The following is a 17900-nucleotide window of genomic DNA, read 5'->3' as shown; positions in this document are numbered from 1 at the left end:
AAAAAAAAAAAAAAAAAAAAGTGATTCTGCTTTGATTCTAACAGCTGTCGCAAGGTATTTAATAGTTTCTAAGAAAAATGCAGAATCTGAGCAGGTGAGATGGCCCAGCTGGCAAAGGTGCTTGCTGTCAATCCTGATGACCTGAGTTCAATCCCAGGGAGCACGTGGTGAGGCAAGCGATACTTCCCAGAAGCTGCCTTCTGATCTCTCCAATGTGCCCCATGGCATGAGTGCAGCCATGTGCACAAACATGCACACACTCGCACACATAAATAGATAAATAGGTAAACGTAAAAAAAAAAAAACAGTTCATAAATCTTTGCGATGTAATAACTTTTGAATTATAAAAGAAGTCTCTTCTTTTCAAAAGCTTTCTGTGCGTCTTCCTCTCACACACATAAAGAGCTTTAGACGTAGTCTACACTTACTACACCTTTGCAAAAGATTGTAAAATTCTAGGAATACTTGAGTACCTGTGATTCAGCCGCCACTATTTCAAGAAATCGAACATTGGTGAACGAAACAAAGTTCCTATCCCTGTTCCATTGGAAATTCTAATTCAAGAAAGTGTATGAAACATGTCTGTGTCTACTGATAATTAGTGCTAAAGCAAGAAAAGGGGCTGGAGAGGTGGCACATGCCTTTAATCCCAGCACTCGGGAGCAGAGGCAGGCAATCTCTGGGAGTTCAAGGCCAGCCTTGTCTATATAGTAAGCTCCAGGACTACTAGGGCTCTGTAGAGAGACCCTGTCTCAATCCACCCCCAAAACATAAGGAAGGAAAGAAGAGAGATACAAAGGGCCGCCCGCTCCTGGAAAATGCTCAAAGACAGTAGTCAGAAAATACGGAACTGAAACTCTGTGACTCTGAGGTGAGACTGATCTAGTCCTTGGGGGACAGTGAGGAGAAATTATCTCAATTCAGATCTTGTACACAGGCTGACAGCAAAGAGGCCGGAAGTTGCTAGAGAGAGGCAAGCAGGTGATGTGCATGGCCCTGACAGAAAGCTTAGCACCAGATCGTGGGTGCAGGAGTAAATGAGAGAGACGGGAGAGTGGGCCAGTGGGCCTGGTAGACTTGGATTAGGACTTAGTGCTTGTGATAAGGATGGATTCTGAGTGGAAAGCGAGGCCATTGAGAACTTGAAGGAGCCTAGGCCTGGAGCCTGTTAACCTTACATGGGACAGGATAGCTTGAGGAGGCTGGAGCTGGGTGTTGGCTTTCTCCCATGCTGAGCTCTGATAAAACCCCAACAGGTCAGACTCAGACTAAATAGCTTCTTTTGAAGGCGGCAGGTCTTGCTACAAAGACCAAAATGTGGAAGGTTTACAATACTTCCTTCGCTCCACACCCTGACAGAAACATTGAAAGCAAGGAGAAGCCAGTGCACTCCAGGTGAAGGTGGCGGCTCTCTGGAGTCTCAGCATGCTTGCTCTGACCACCCAGGTGTTTGCCAATTGCTGTGCACGGTTTTTTATTTTTCCAGCCACTGGCCCCACTGTGGGTATCACTCCAAGTTCCTACTCCAGTAAGTACACTGTGCTTTTGTAAGGCAAGTCTTCTCTGTATGTAGCTTGGGATATCCTGGAAGCTGAAGTTACCCCCTGCTTCAGTCTCCTGTGTGCTGGACTGCACTGTTCCACCATGCCTGTATTTTTAAACTATTTTTTTTTTTCTGAATTAACCTCCTAGGCTAAGTTTTCAGTCTTAAACAATGATTGTCTCACTTCTAGTGTGTCTAAGAAGAAAGGATTTTCAGTTTGTTTGGAGAAATGTGTGGTTGGTTTGGGGAAAATCTTACTGTGTAGCCTGCTACAGCCTGGAACGTGCTATGTAGACCAGGTTGGCCTCAACCTTGCAGTAATCCATTTGCTTCTGTCTCCTGAGTGCTGGGGTTATAGACATTCACCACTATGCTCAGGTAATTTTCAGTTTCTTCATCGTTTCTACTTTTTAAATAAAACCAAATAACAATGGGCAACCATTTTTACATATCACACCAGAAACAGAAAGTCAACAAATATTGGCATTGAGAATTCTAGTAGGGTTGTGATATAACAATTTAAAAGTTCTGAGGAGATTTCTATGAAAATAACATGAAAAGAGGGGAGAGTGTGCTCAGAGACTGGACATGAGACCATTGTCTAGATGAAGATGAGAGTTGATGACCTGGGCCAAAGTGAAGGGGTATAGGCGTTTAGATTTGAGGTTTCAAATGATAGAACCTACAGGTTTATTGTTGATAGTGTCAAAAAAATAGACATTTATAGAGCAAACAAATGAGTGCAGTTGCCACTTGCTGTAGTAAGGGAAAGCCAGAGTAGATCAAAGAGATGTTCTGTGTAAGTCTGAAATGAATGTTTTAAATAGAGTAGCCATTTCAAGTAAGCAGTTAGCCAATCTGTCAAGTAAACAGAGTAAAGTTTACAAATTGGAGTATGCTACCCAAGTGAAATGTACTGTACAAAGAATTCATGAAGGACTGTCAAGCACCTAGAGAGATGGCTCGGTGGTTAAGAGTTCTTGCTACGTAACCAAAAAAGACCTGAGTTCAGATCCCAGAACCCACATAGCAAGCTGGGAATGGTCTCCCACCCCTGCAACCTTACCCCGTTGTGGAAAGGTCCTCAGGAACAAGAGGATCAAGGGAGATTGTTTAATGCCAGCCTAGGTGAAAAATATAAGCTCCAAGTTTACCAACTCCAGGCTCAAGGACAGAAATGGGTGGAAAGAATGATAAAGGGGAACACCCAATGCTGTCTCCTACCCTCTGTGAGCATCAACACAGGCCCCTGCAATCCCCCACACACATGCATACATCCTGTGAACGTGAGCATAAATCTGTGGATCTGCCTGCTCCTTGCGGGGGTCGGCGGCCACAAGCCCATGAGGGCTGACAGAGCAGAAAGGCCAAGCAGTGTTCAGAAGGCCTCAGACAAAAGGACTTCTGGAGAGACAGCTCTACTTTATTGTTTCGAGGTCTGGGTGGAAAGAGCTAATTGGTCATAACACAACATAACACAATACAGGCGAGAGGCTAGAGCTGGACTTGTGGTGACTCAAGCACAGGGTCATTCCTCAGATAAGGTCCTGCATCTGTGCTCAGAGACATTCTCCAAGTCAGGTCAGGTAGACACAGGCAAGCCAGGCTCAGAAAGGGAGTCCTCCATTTTGGGCTGAGCTTGAAGAGCTGACGGGACATGGTGGACTTCGAACTCAATAGCAGGGCTCTCCAACATAAACCAATACAGATGCACACACACATACACACACACAAAGAATTGTCTAAACCAGTCCTGGTGCTGTGGGACTTATAATCTTTGCTACATGGAAAGGTAGAGGCAGGAGAATGGCAAGTTTTAGACCAGCCAGTTGAACTACATAGACACTGCCTTCTAAAAATTGTCTCCCTTTTTATTCTATAAGATAATGTCTACCTTGCTCCTCCTACTCAGCCCACTTCCAATCACCTTTTATCTGTCTGTGCTGTTTTTGTTTTCAGCCCACTGATGTTCATCCTTTCATAATTGTCTCTTCATCAACTGGATACACATATACCCAAAAAAATCTGCAAGAGAATAAAAGGACACTGTATAGTGTTCATTACCAGGAAATATTTTCTTTATGTGTTCAGTAGATTAAAAAAAAATAACCTACTAGTTAACAAGGTTCTTTGCTTTACATGTCCTGTATCCTTTTTATTTTTAGCACAGAAAGCTATGTTTTTACAGCATAGCACCTGAATAGACAAAAGAGTTTGAGACTTGAAAGAGCACTGCATTTTTGTGCAAACCAGCTGTGATGAGATTAATCTGTCAACTTGAATGGATTTAGAATCACCATGGAAACACACTTCTGAATGCATCTTTTCTTTCTTTCTTTCTTTTTTTTTTTTTTTTTTGGAGACAGGGTTTCTCTGTATAGCCGTGCTGGGATTAAAGGCGTGCGCCACCACCCTTGGCTTGAATGCATCTTTCAAAGTGCTTTCAGAAGGGCTTAGCTGAAGAGGAACAGCCTTACCCGAATGTGGGTAGGACATCACTAGGCTGGGGCCTGACTGAATAGAAGGAGACAATGAACGGAGCAGTGGAATTCATCTCTTTGCTTTGTGACCAAGGCACTGTGACCAGCCAATTCATTCTCCTGTCACTTTGCCTTCTCCACTTTGATGGTCTGTACCTGCGGTACCTAATCATGGACCAGAATATCACAAGTGTGGGCCAAAATAACCCTTTGATCACCTCATAACAATTGTAATGTTTATATAGTAAAAGGTATCTGACACAATTTGTTTGCTCTGTTTTTGTTTTTGAAGCAATTCACTTAGATGCCCAAAGCCTCATCTTTTTCCCCTAATTTCTTCCCTCAAGAATTCAGTCTTGGTGCTGGAGAGATGACTCAGAGGTTAAGAGCACTGACTGTCCTTCCAAAGGTCCTGAATTCAAATCCCAGCAACCACATGGTGGCTCATAACCATCTGTAATGGGATCTGATGCCCTCTTCTGGTGTGTCTGAAGACAGCTACAGTGTATTTCCATATAATAAGTAAAATAAATCTTTAAAAAAAAAAGAAAAAAGAATAAAAGAATTCAGCCTTAAGGGCTACAGAGACGGGTCAGTGGTTAAGAGCATAGGCTGCTCTCCCAGAAAACTCAATCAAGTTCAGTTCTCAACACTAATATGTCAGCTTGGAACCACCTATAACTCCAGTTCCAGAAGATTCAGCATGTACTTCCGTCCTTTTGGACACCAGGCATGTGCATGATGCATAGACACACACACACAAGCAAAACACCAATACACATTAAATTAAATTAAATTAAATTAAATTAAATTAAATTAAAAGGTACGTCAGCCTACCTTACCTACATGCAGTGACATTTGATGTTGATTGTGACTTACACAGCCTGATTCATATTTCATTCCTCTGGGGTCTGTGTGACTATCAGGGTCAGGAGAATAAGGTCCACCTGAGGTAAGAAGGAAGTCCTGTTCAACAGGACTCAGTATCTGTGAGTGCCAGACTCGCCAGCAAGAAAGATGCCACAACAGGATCCTTCTGCAACACGTTTATTGGGAGAGCATGACTGCAAATGCGAAAGACCCCGAGCCCCAGAACTGGGGCTGCTTATATAGGCCTAGGAGAGGCGTGTCTATACCTGATTGGTTATGCTTTCAGTATCTCATTTACATGTCTACACCCAATTGGTTATGCTCTCAGTACCTCATTTACATACCTCATTTACATATCTACACCCGATTGGTTATGCATTCAGTACCTCATTTACATGCCCCGGGCCAGGCAAAAAACTCTACTGCACATGCGCACATTGGTTGTTTACCCAAACTTATGGGTGGTGGCCAGCGGTAGCCAGCGCCACCTTGTAATGGCATATGTGGCTTCCCACAAGTATCCAGTGTTGCTTCAAACTTCTAGCGTCTGTCACTGGATAGTTTATTTTAGGCATATTTCAGTAAAGTACAATTTGGAAAAACGTTTCCTGGTACAAAGAGGCATAATTATATCAAACCTTTCCTCAAAGTACATGTCACTTCTTCCATGAAGATGGCTTCTAGGGGGCTGGAGAGACAGCTTAGTGGTTTAGAGCACTGACTGCTCTTCCGGAGGTCCTGAGTTTAATTCCCAGCAACCACATGGTGGCTCACAACCATCTGTAATGGGATCTGACGCCCTCTTCTGGTGTGTCTGAAGACAGCTACAGTGTACCCATATACATAAAATAAATAAATCTTTTTAAAAATTTAATCATGTAAATTTTTCATTTAGACTATTAGCCACTTCCAGTCCTGCTTGTGAGAGGTTGCTATGGCCTAGCTCTATAGACTGCACAGATTGGTGGGTTATTAACCACCTCCATTTCCAGTCTTCTGCGTGGAAAAACAGGTTATACAACTCTCCCATTGATGAAACAATTTTTTTTGTTCAGTCCTGGTTTCCCTAGTGTTTACCTGTGAGGGTAAGGACCTTAGTGTTCCCAACACATTCGCACTATTGTAAACTGCCATTCAGTTAACAACAAAATTTACTGTGCCTGGCTAGTTTTATGTCACCTTGACACAAGCAAGAGTCACTGGAAAGGGGGAATTTCAATTGAGAAAATGCCTCCAAATGATCTAGCTGTAGAGCATTTTCTTAATTAGTGATGATGGGGGAGGGCCCAGCGCATCATGGGTGGGGTTATCCCTAGGCTGGTAGTCCTGGGTTCTATAAGAAAGTAAGTTGAACAAGCCACAGGGAGCAAGCAAGCAAGCAGCACCCTTGATCCATGTCCTCTGCATCCGCTCCTGCCCTCCAGCCCTGTCTTCCTGAGTTCCTGTCCTTTCTTCAGTGATAGACTACAAGTGAAAGTGTAATCCAAATAAATCTTTTCCTCACCTGCTTGCTTTTTGTGCGTAGTGATTTTTTTTTAATTTACTTATTATTAAACATAAGTACACTGTAGCTGACTTCAGATTCACCAGAAGAGGGCGTCAGAGCTCATTACGGGTGGTTGTGAGCCACCATGTGGTTGCTGGGATTTGAACTCAGGACCTTTGGAAGAGCAGTCAGTGCTCTTACCGACTGAGCCATCTAGCCAGGCCCATGCATAGTGTTTAATTGCACAAAATTCTTTCAAGTTCATACTCCATTTTAAAGAACCTTATTTAAGTTCGAACTCAGGTAAACTAACATGCTGGTACCTAGCTTTAGCTTACAAGTTGCCCCCCAACAAAACCCGAGCCTAGCTCCAGTCTCTAGGCTAATCCTCAACAAGGTTGGGGTCTCCAGGTTACACCCTCAATAAGACCAGCATATCCAGGTTATTCCCCCAACGAACCTGCACCCCCAGGTTACAAGCCCACCCCCTGCTTAACAACCACCAGTGCAGAGGGAAGCAGAAATTAAGTTTATGGTATGACTCCCAGCACCAGACAATTATGTTAAAGGCTACAGTAGCTTTCCGATTAGATGCTTGCACACTTAGCCCCTGCTTGCTGCTTACTATAAAGCCTTGCCCCAATAGACATTCAGGGCTCCCCAACACACTGAAACCATCCTGCGTGATGGTGATGTGCTTGGGGTGGGGGTAAGCTAGCTTGAATTGAATAAAGACTCTGCTGTGAGTTACATCAGATTGGCTCTTGTCTGGGTTAAGTGGGGGGAGGGTGGGGATCACTAACACTTCCCTGGCACTACTACAGTAACAATAGTAACCCTAACTAAGAGATTATCTGCTGGGGAACAACAGCAACAAAAGGGGAAAAAAAACCAAACCCTTTTATTCTGAGCATTCTATATCAAGGAGTAGGCCATCATCACTGTTTTGGAAGAAATCTAAAGGCAGAAGATCAGAAACACCTTACGGGCTGGTGAGATGGCTCAGTGGGTAAGAGCACCCGACTGCTCTTCCAAAGGTCCAGAGTTCAAATCCCAGCAACCACATGGTGGCTCACAACCATCCGTAACGAGATCTGACTCCCTCTTCTGGAGTGTCTGAAGATAGCTACAGTGTACTTACATATAATACATAAATCTTAAAAAAAAAAAAAAAGAAAGAAAACAAAACAGAAACACCTTACAGTGTGGACAGAGGTTTTTGGCATGTCTTTTGGGTGAACTTACTAAGGGATTGGGCAGGAGTGTATATCTGTCTTTTTCTGATTGATCTCAGATTATCGTCAGAGGAAAAAAAAAAAAAGTAGCAAAGCTGGGCCGGTGAAATTGCTCAGTGAGTAGGGCCCATTAGCGTGCACATCTGTAGGCAGCTGATGCCTAAAAGATGGTGCCGGTTTCCAGTACACCGTGGTTGTAAACACCACTGTGCAGGCGCTAGCCCGAATCTGGCGCCAACCCCTCTTGAGCGGGTGCATGCAAATTAAGGTGCCGGCAGACTGACCAATCCCAGGAGGACACAAAGCTTTTCCCTGTGCTGGGGTGTATATAAGGAGTCCTCCGTGGGTTCCGGGGTTCCCGTAGCATCTAGGCGTTCCTGCAATAAAGCTGTTGAGAAGAATCCGACCGTGTTGCGTTTTCCTTGCCGGACAAGGTGGGCGCAACACACATCTACAATTGTGATGCTCCTACTGGTAAATGGATGGTGAAGACAAGTGAGTCTCCAGGGGCTCACAGGCCCTCTAACCCAGTATGTCTAGCAGCAAGCAACAAAGAAACCCTGCCTCAGACAATGTGGATGATAAGGATAACACCTGAGGTTCCCCTCTGATTTCCACATGTGTGTGCCCATGCTCACACTCACATACTTATATACATCACATATACACAGAGATGATTTTTTTAAACAGTAAAGGCATCAGTTATTAATCTGTCCTGGCCATTTAGTACCAGTTAAGACAGAAAGTATTAGATTGCAGCCTGGGCTGTCACAGGAGAAAGAAATGTGGCTTCTTTATGTCTACCTCATGCTAGGATAATTTTCTGGATGTTTATTGTATATAAAAGTTGGTAACCTGGGCAGGTTGTAGAAGTCTTTCCTCCATATTTGTATTCCTCCAACTCTCAAATGTTGGGATTATAGGCATGAGCCCTTGATTGTTGTCTTAGTCAGGGTTTCTATTCCTGTACAAACATCATGACCGAGAAGCAAGTTGGGGAGGAAAGGGTTTATTCAGCTTACACTTCCATACTGCTGTTCATTACCAAAGGAAGTCAGGACTGGAACTCAAGCAGGTCAGGAAGCAGGAGTTGATGCAGAGGCCATGGAGGGATGCTCTTTACTGGCTTGCCTCCCCTGGCTTGCTCAGCCTGCTCTCTTATAGAACCCAAGACTACCAGCCCAGAGATGGTCCCACGCACAAGGGGCCTTTCTCCCTTGATCTCTAATTGAGAAAATGCCTTATAGTTGGAGCTCATGGAGGCATTTCCTCAACTGAAGCTCCTTTCTCTGTGATAACTCCAGCTGTGTCAAGTTGACACAAAACTAGCCAGTACAATTGTCCTGTCAAATATTTGGTCTGTCACTACTGTACATTATTCACAATTACAATGCCATTATGAAACCCTTAATTTAGCATGATGTACTGTAGAAAGAATTCAACAAGCTGAAAACAATGACTTTCCCCCAGCCCTAGAAAATTGATGTTTTACTTTCAATGGTTTCTGATACCTCAAATGTTACCGAATCCTTTTTTTTTTTTAAGACAGGGTCTTACTATCAGATAGCCTTAGCTGACAACCTCAAACTTAGTAGACTGTGCTAGCCTCAAACTCATAGAAATCCACTTGTCTCTGAGGATCAATACCCGGGGGTTGTCTCCTGTTCTCCACATAAGTGACATGGTATGTACACACTGTAGTAGGTACCAGCACTGATTTAGAATTAAATTTTATTTACTTTTACTTTCTTGGATTTTTCTAGACAGGGTTTCTCTGAGTAAGCCTTGGCTGTCCATGAACTCGCTCTGTAGACCACGATGGCCTCGAACTCGCAGAGATCCGCCACCTCAGCTTCCCAAACTCTGGGATTAAACACTGGCCATTAGCCCGCCTAGAATTAAATTCTAAAATAGAACTTGAAGACTTTTTTTTTTTTTTTTTTTGGTTTTTCGAAGACTTGCATCTTATGGTTTTGTTATGACATGCGCGTAACGAGAGTGACCAAGTTGAGAACCTGTAAGGATTCAAGTTCTAACCGTCAAGCAATAAATGATGTGGCAGGGCATCGGTGGCGAGCCCCCAAATCGACTCAAAACGTCATTTTCCGGGGGACTCACGGGCAGGCAGTCGGCGAGGTCGCAAGACTTTAGGCGCGGTGGGGGTGGGGAAACAAACTGCCTGCCGAGTTAAACGTCAGAGGCCGTGGCTGGAGGGGCGGGACATCCGGTGGTGCCGGACTTCCGGCGGCCTCGGCGGAAACCCTCGCAGTGCCCTGCAGGCCCTGTTGTGCACGCGGTTCCTCTCAGAAGCCCAGCCTCCGACCGCACTCGGAGCTGGGGTGCTGGGTGGACCCGCTGGCTTTCCAGGATGCGGGGCGTGGAACGTGGCCTCTGAGAACCCCAGGCGAGAGGAAGCTGTGATGTAGGAGTCGTTAGGCACGGCGCTACCTGAAGCGGAAGCCGCGTTCACCCAGATCGCCTCCAGTGTCACGCTTTAAAGTGTAAGTCGTCGGGGGCTGCGGAGATGGCGCAGCCCGCCTGTCTCTCTGCCTAAGTGCACCCCATGCTTTTGATCTCTCCGGGCATGCATGCCGCGCACATAATTACCCCCTTCACATACGCACACACAGAACTTTACTATAAAATCTTTTTAAAATTTGGTTGTTATAGTGAGTGTGGTGGGGCAGAACTATAATTCTAGGCCTCGGGAAGCAGAGGCAGGAGAATTGTCTGGATGGGAATTTTCCAGCCTGCGCTAAAGAGTGAAGAACCAATACTTTTGTTTTTGTTTTTAATTTCTATGGTGGTGTGAAATTTCTTTCTACTAGTTACAAAGGCAAAAATCAACTATAATGTTTTTATTTATTTATTTATTTATTTATTTTTTAGGTAGGGTCTCATGGACTGGAAGGCCTACAATAAGCCTTACCCAAGATGATAACTTTGTCATAATCAGGGCCTGAGGATTCTAAGTTAAATAATAATTCTCAAAGTCTGATATCAGTTTTTATTTTTTGGTTGTTTTTGAATGGTTTTGCTGCTTTGCTTTTTGAGACCGGCTGTCATGGAACTCAATATGTAGACTAAGCTGGCCACGTTTAACTGGATAGGCACAGCCCTTATCCTAATGGAATATAGTCTTTAGCTTATAGTGGGGAAAACAAGTATTATCATAGGCACAGGGTGCTATGAAAAACTAATAGGACTGTTTGCTCTAACGTGGGGAAAGAAGATTGCAGCTGAAAAGGCAGGCAAGCAAGCAAAGAGTGATAACTGCAAAAACCCGCTTAAACCACAGGAGTGAACTTGTATCTGAACGGAACACTTAGGACTATACTGCTGTGGAAGGGAGTGCATCTGGGCATTTGCATGGAGCAGAGGACATGCACGGGTATACAGCGTCAGACAAGAAGCTAAAGATGGGTGGGATTTTTCAAGAATTTTGCTTTTCCCTCACATTTTACATAAGTTCTCAAGCTGTTTTCACTGTCTTGTGGAACATCTGGTTCTTCAAGATAAAACTATAGAACCTTTTATATATTTGTCCTGGCTTTGTATATTTTATTTTATAATAATATCTGCTATAAAGTCTGAGCTGAGACATTTATTGTCTGTTTTAGTCAGCTGCCTTGTATTTCTGTTGTGGAAGCACAAAGGCATTTGTGCGGCAGCGCTTTAGGGTTGTTTGTTTTAAAATCAGGTTTCATCTTCCGTAACTTTCCTGCTTTTTGTCTCCATTGTTGATTTCATAAAGGATCTTGAGGTTGGATGTGTATCTGAAGGAGATTATAGTGTCTTGTTCTCAGCCCTATAATTGCCATATAACTTTGCTGTATAATTGTATTGCTCATTTAGGACTGTTCCATAACAAAGCTAAAAGGGGTATTTATTTGAGTCAACCTTTTGTTTAAAAATATGTTGAAATTACTGTATAAAATCACGTGGAGCAGGAAGTGGTGCTGCATAGCTATAGTGCCAGATCACTCAAATTGATGAGTTTGACACCAAGCATAACAAGACCCTTCTCTCACAAATTAAAAAATAATAATAATAAAATTGACCAGTAAGTAAAGTGATCACAGCTTAGCAGTTGACTTAGTGGTGTGCAACGTCTAAGATTTTCAAAGGTTTTCCGCTGAACTTCAGAAATCAGTTGCCTTCTGCAGCCAATTAAGCCGACCAGGTTCCTTTCCTCATAGGAGTCTGGTGTGCAATGGTTGCAAACAGCATACTCCTTGGTAGTGTATGCAGCCTGCTGAATGTGCAGGCTGCCCAAAGGAACCTTGGAGACAGTCTTCAGGTGCATAGTCATCTGTCATTTCAATGCTATTTCAACCTAGGCTCTATACAAGTGTTTGGGGGCACGGTGACCAGTGGCACATTGGTTAGTCTTTCCACACCAATCTGCAGAGTAAGGAGTGTGTGACTGTAACTAAGGCCAACTTCAGCTTTCCTGAGAGCCAGAACATCTTCAGCCTAGAGAAATGGAGCTTCACCAAGTTTAGTGCAGATAAATTTAAAGCCATGGTAGCTGAGAAGTGGCCTGTCCCTGGTGGGTGTAGGAACAGAATATCCTCAATTGTGGCAGACCCAGTTTTCATAAGGGCTTCCGCTTCCGCTGTGCTGAGGCCTTATACCCCACCAATCATATTCATTAGTAGATCTCATATCCAGTCTGCCAGGGGGTGGGGTGGGGGGCCCAGTTTCATAGTTAAAAAAAATTTAAATCTTCAACTTAATTGTATTTTTCTTCTTTTACAGGGTTCCTCACGTTTCTTCAAAATGAATGTGACTGTCCGTTTCTTAAGACCTTTTGCCAGATGTCTGGTGCCATATACATTTCATAGGAAGAGAAGTCATTTCTATTCAGGAGTTCTGCAGAGATATATGTCTTCCAAAGCACCTTCTTTGTCTTGTCATAACAAGGACAGTGCATCCCCTCCTGAGCAGCTAGAATTGGATGGGTGGAAAGCTACAATGAAGTCGAGCATTCAAGAAGATGGTGTTTCAGAGGTCTCAGACAAAGATGAAGATTCCCTCGCCACAACCAGAGAACTAATTGAGATGTGGAGACTGCTTGGCAAAGAAGTACCAGAACACATTACTGAAGACGAGCTCAAAACCCTTATGGAATGTGCTTCTAAGTCAGCCAAGAAGAAATACTTACGGTATCTGTATGGTAAGGAAAAGGCGAAAAAGGCTAAGCAGGCAAAGAAGGAGATGAAAGCGGAGGCCAGGGAAGAAGCAAAAAGGGCCAGGTTGCTGGAGACCACCGCAGAAGAACAACAGCAAGACTTCATGTTTCTTCGACTCTGGGATCGACAGATCAACATTGCACTGGGTTGGAAGGGTGTCCAGGCTATGCAGTTTGGACAGCCTTTGGTTTTTGACATGGCCTATGATAATTACATGAAACCAAGTGAACTGCAGAATACTGTTTCTCAACTTTTAGAAAGTGAAGGATGGAACAGAAGAAATGTTGATCCTTTCCACATTTATTTCTGCAATCTTAAAATAGATAGTGCTTATCATAGAGAATTAGTTAAACGTTATAGAGAAAAATGGGACAAATTGCTCTTAACAGCAACAGAAAAGTCTCCTGTTGATTTATTTCCAAAGGACAGTATTATATACTTAACTGCAGATTCTCCCAATGTTATGACTACCTTCAAGCATGATAAAATTTATATAATTGGATCATTTGTTGATAAAAATACACAGACAGGAACATCCTTAGCCAAGGCCAAACGGTTAAACCTAGCCACAGAGTGCCTTCCACTAGATAAATATTTACAATGGGAAATTGGTAACAAAAATCTCACCTTAGATCAAATGATCCGAATTTTGCTCTGCCTGAAAAACACTGGTAACTGGGAAGAGGCTCTCAAGTTTGTTCCCAGGAGAAAGCATACCGGTTATTTAGAGGTTTCTGAGCAATCTCAGGAACTTGTTAGGAAACTGAAGAAGACAAAGACTTTAAATTCATTTCGAAAAGGCTCCTTAAATGCGCGCACGTGGAAAAGGTGACCTAAGTGAGAAAGTGTGGTGAAAGAAGAAAACAGGCTGAAAGTAAGGTTAAAAGGATGTAGTTATTCCTAAATGGAATTATCTCTTAAAGGCAGTCTCTAGACTAACAGTAGAGGTTTGCCTATTTTTTTTCTTCTTGTTTGCTTTTATGCCACAGGATTTCCATGTAGCCTTGTCTGTCCTGCATCAAGGCCAGACTAGGCGTATGTATCAGCAAAACTTTGAAAGTATGTTTTATTTGTTGTAAAAACAATCAAGTTTATAGATTAATCTAGAATTGAACACAATAAAAGTTAATAGCATTTATTTTTAATTGATCCTTTGAATATCAGACTTTATTGTCCTTTTTGGTTTGAGGGTTGATTTGGTTTTTTTTGTGAGTTTTGTTTTGGGGGAGGGAAGGCACGTCTCCAGTAGCCTATGCCAGGTTCAACCCTAATTCTCGACTTCCACTTCCCAAATGATGGGATTACAGGCCTGTAGCACCATGACTGGCTCCATTATACATACTCTTTATTTATCCATGTTAGGAACTGTTCTTTCATGAGGAAATAGATTAAAGCTTTTAAAATTTGAAGCTCTAATTATGAAATTAAAGCCTGTATACAACATTGGCTGTGTTCCAGGCACTAAGTTAAGGTATACTGCATTACACAATCTTGATTGTCCAAAAACTGGCTTTCCCTAGCATGTTAGGGAAAATCCTAATACTACGCAAATTGAGTTTGGAGGTAAATAAAAGCAATTTTTTAGGACAAAAAAATGTGTCTGGACCAGAATGATGTCTCAGTGGACTCTTGTAGAGAACTTAAATTCAGTTCCCAGCACCACTTTGGGTGGCTTGCAACCACCTGTAACTCTAGTTCTGGTGGATCTGACACACTCTGGACTCTAAGGGCACCTGTATGAAATGTGGTAAACACAGCTCATGCAGGCATATACACACATGAATACAAAAGCTGAAATTAATACCTGGTTAATACATAGTACTTATTGTATGGATAGCATTTCTAGGAAATACTGTTTCTCCAGCCACATGGTTTTTAAATATGTCTTAGAAGTTGTTTGAATAAAAATGATGCCCGCAGATAGGTCCTTGGGGATTGGCACTGTTAGGTATGGCCTTGTTGGAATAGTTACGGCTTCCGTTAGAGGAAGTGTATCACTTCTAGGAGGTTGGCTTTGAAGTTTCAGATCTCAGGCCATGCAAATGTGGCAGTCTTATTTGTGGATCCAGATGGAGAACTCTCAGCCCCTTCCCCAGCACTGTATCTGCCTGCATGCCAACATCCTTCCTGCCATGACAGTAACAGACTAACACTATGGAACTGTCAGTCAGCCCCAATTAAATGTTTTCCTTTATAAGAGTTGCTGTGGTCATGGTGTCACTTCACAGTAATAAAAATCCTCCTAAGACAGTGATATTTTTACTATTTTTTTTCTTTCAAAGATGTATTTACTTCATGTATGTGTGTATACTGTCACTGTCTTCAGACACACCACAAGGCGGCATTGGATGTCTATTACAGATGGTTGTGAGTCACCATATGGTTGCTGGGAATTGAACTCTGGGAGAGCAGTCAGTCTTCTTAACTGCTGAGCCATCTCTCCAGCCCTGTTTTTATTTACTTTAATGTGTACTTGCTTGTGTGAATGTATTGTGTATGTGAGTACCCATGAGACCAGAAGGAAACATCGTATCCCTTGCTATAGTTATAGGTAAGTTGTAAGATGTCCAACATGGTTTATGGGAACTGAACCTGGTTTCTGATGGCCCAGCCATGTTTCTGTTCCCAGCCACATGGTTTGGGTTTTGGGGTCTTTGCTGGGAATCAAGGTCTCAGCTTAACAGCAGGTTGGAGGCCACCAAGTTTACATGAGGAAACAGCAATCTAAAGTGATATATAATATCTCCTCCCCGAGAAAGAAAGGGTCTGTGGTATATCTTTGGCTTTGAGCTCACTGACATCCACATGCCTCCGCCTCCCAAGTGCTGGTATTAATGGCACAAGAAATGTGAGAATCTTAAATACTATCCTCTAAAGCCATATAGGAGACATGGTGAACCAAACAGGAGTTAAATACTACTATATGACAGTTTCCTGGTCACTTACATATAATTGTGTGCTAAATAGTGAACTGAATGGGTAAGTATTCCCCATCTCTACTTGAAGCCTGAGTTACTCATTCACAGATACTGAACAGCTTTCGTGTAGGTAACCACCAATACAAGGTGCTATGAAAAGTGGCTGCTTTTTAGTTTTAATTTTTTGTGCCTATATGTTGATGTGCGTGTACATGTGGGTATGCACGCATGTGTCGTTGGACTGTCTTAGTTATCTTGAGCTGTGTTTTCACTATGTAGACCATGCTGCCTTTAAGATCCACCTGATGAGATTAAAGGCATGGCTACCATCCCTGATGCCACTTTAACTTTTGATACAACCTGGAGGTGGCTGACTTGGCTGGAGTGGCCGGCCAGCAAACCCCAGGGGACCTCCTCTCTCAGCCTCTCCCTCTCTGGCACTAGGATGACAGGCACCCCAGCTTTATGTGAATACCAGGGATCCAAACTCTGATCTTAAGATAACTGGATGATTCAGTATAGCCACTGTTACCAGCATCCATGTTTCTGTTCTGTTGCTTTAGTTTGGGGGTAGGCCCTCATGGAGCTCAGGCTGGTACTGAAATGGCTGTGTAGCTAAGGATGATACCTTTATCCCATGATCATCTGTTGAAGGGGTACTAGCATTTATTTGGATACAGGGTCTCCCATACCCCAGGCTGATCCTATCTCCACTTCCCAAGTACTGGAATTAGACATGGGCCACCACTTCATTATGTAGTGTTGGAGATGAAACCCATCATGGGTTCTGCACGTTAGGCAAGCACTTGGCCAACTGAGGTACACCCAACAGTCCACTGATATTTTATGGAGAAGTAAAAGCAGTTCTGTGGACAGCAACACTCAATGTTGCTTGGGGGACAGAATGAACTATACTCTCTAATACTGGGTGTATAGGTGTATATTACAGGCTAGGAATTGACCAAATTTGGGCAGAGGGCTGAGTATAGAGAAAAAGAAGAAACAGATGAGGCTGTAGCATACTTGATGCATGGGTTTCATTGACACTAAATGAATCTACTAAAGGTTTCTAGGAGAGGCAGGATTTAACAGGTGCTTCCAACCTGGAAGAGAAGCGTCCTGTCTTGTAAAAGACAAGTGCTGGTGCTAGCACAGTGGCAGGGAACGCTACAAGACAACTCTTGTGCTGTTCATTGTGTCCATGTAGGTTAAGAGACAAGACTGGTACTAGCTTTTATGATAAAACTCTTACAGTAGGATACTTTTACCTTGAAAGAATAGGGCGATTTAACCAGTAGACAGTGTTACTCCAGTTATAGGAGTAAAGAAAACTCCTTGAAAAACACCAAGAAGTGAATAACTTCTAATTCAAAGCAATTCCGAACGTTGAAGCTGGCTGGGGCATATTTTAAACGTTATTAGGGAAGGGATGAGTGGAATAGGGTAGATACAAAGCCGACATCTCCAAACTGCAGTAGACCAAACTACCCTTCTCCGTAAGAAAGACAGCTCCTGCCCTTCAGAGTGTAGCCGGGGATTTTGTTTGTTTTTTATTTTTCTTAAACGGGTGTTTGAATATATGCAAGTGAGTGTGAACTCTTAGTAGTCGGATTTCCTGGAACTGGAGTTATCAGCCGCTGTAGAACACCCAACTGGGAATTGAACTGTCCTCTGAAAGAGCAGGAAGCGCCCTTGACCTCCATGTATACCTATTTTTGCTTTTTTTTTTTTTTTTTTTTTTTTTTTTTTTTTTGGTTTTTACGAGACAGGGTTTCTCTGTATAGCCCTGGCTGTCCTGGAGCTCACTTTGTAGACCAGGCTGGCCTCGAACTCAGAAATCCGCCTGCCTCTGCCTCCCGAGTGCTGGGATTAAAGGCGTGCGCCACCACGCCCGGCCCTATTTTTGCTTTTAATGTTTGCTTGCTTGCTACAACTCTCACGCTGAATTTTTCACGAATGCAAAAGCCGCGGAAATTTCTTCAGCCCCAATTTCAGTAAGGCTCTACAACGTAATCTTCCATAAGTCGCTTTTCGGTGTCATTGCACAAATGGAAACGATAATTGCACGCCGGACTGCACTGGAGATTGAACGGTGTCAACACTAAGACGGCGTCCGATAACTGATTTTCTCTGTAAGAACACAGCCCTATCCCATAAAATGAAGGACCAGCCG

At 43.2% G+C, this 17900-nt stretch overlaps 1 protein-coding gene and 1 non-coding gene across 2 annotated transcripts; both read left to right on the top strand.

The window, feature by feature from the left end:
- Nucleotides 1-9861: 9861 nt before the first annotated feature.
- Nucleotides 9862-15008, top strand: Trmt10c (tRNA methyltransferase 10C, mitochondrial RNase P subunit). Its single transcript, XM_021185052.2, has 2 exons — nt 9862-10115; nt 12376-15008. The coding sequence occupies exon 2, from the start codon at nt 12397-12399 to the stop codon at nt 13639-13641; it is 1245 nt and encodes a 414-aa protein (XP_021040711.1). The 5' UTR covers nt 9862-10115; nt 12376-12396; the 3' UTR covers nt 13642-15008.
- Nucleotides 11775-11909, top strand: LOC115029610. Its single transcript, XR_003835179.1, has one exon. It is a non-coding gene; the product is annotated as a small nucleolar RNA SNORA70 (small nucleolar RNA).
- Nucleotides 15009-17900: the final 2892 nt, after the last annotated feature.

Source organism: Mus caroli, chromosome 16, assembly GCF_900094665.2.
Source record: "Mus caroli chromosome 16, CAROLI_EIJ_v1.1, whole genome shotgun sequence".
NCBI classification, from domain to species: Eukaryota; Metazoa; Chordata; class Mammalia; order Rodentia; family Muridae; genus Mus; species Mus caroli.
This window is presented reverse-complemented; position numbering and strand designations above follow the sequence as displayed.

Bases quoted from the DNA above. Each gene is read 5' to 3' on its own strand.
- Trmt10c (XM_021185052.2), top strand. From the start codon at position 12,397: ATGAATGTGACTGTCCGTTTCTTAAGACCTTTTGCCAGATGTCTGGTG.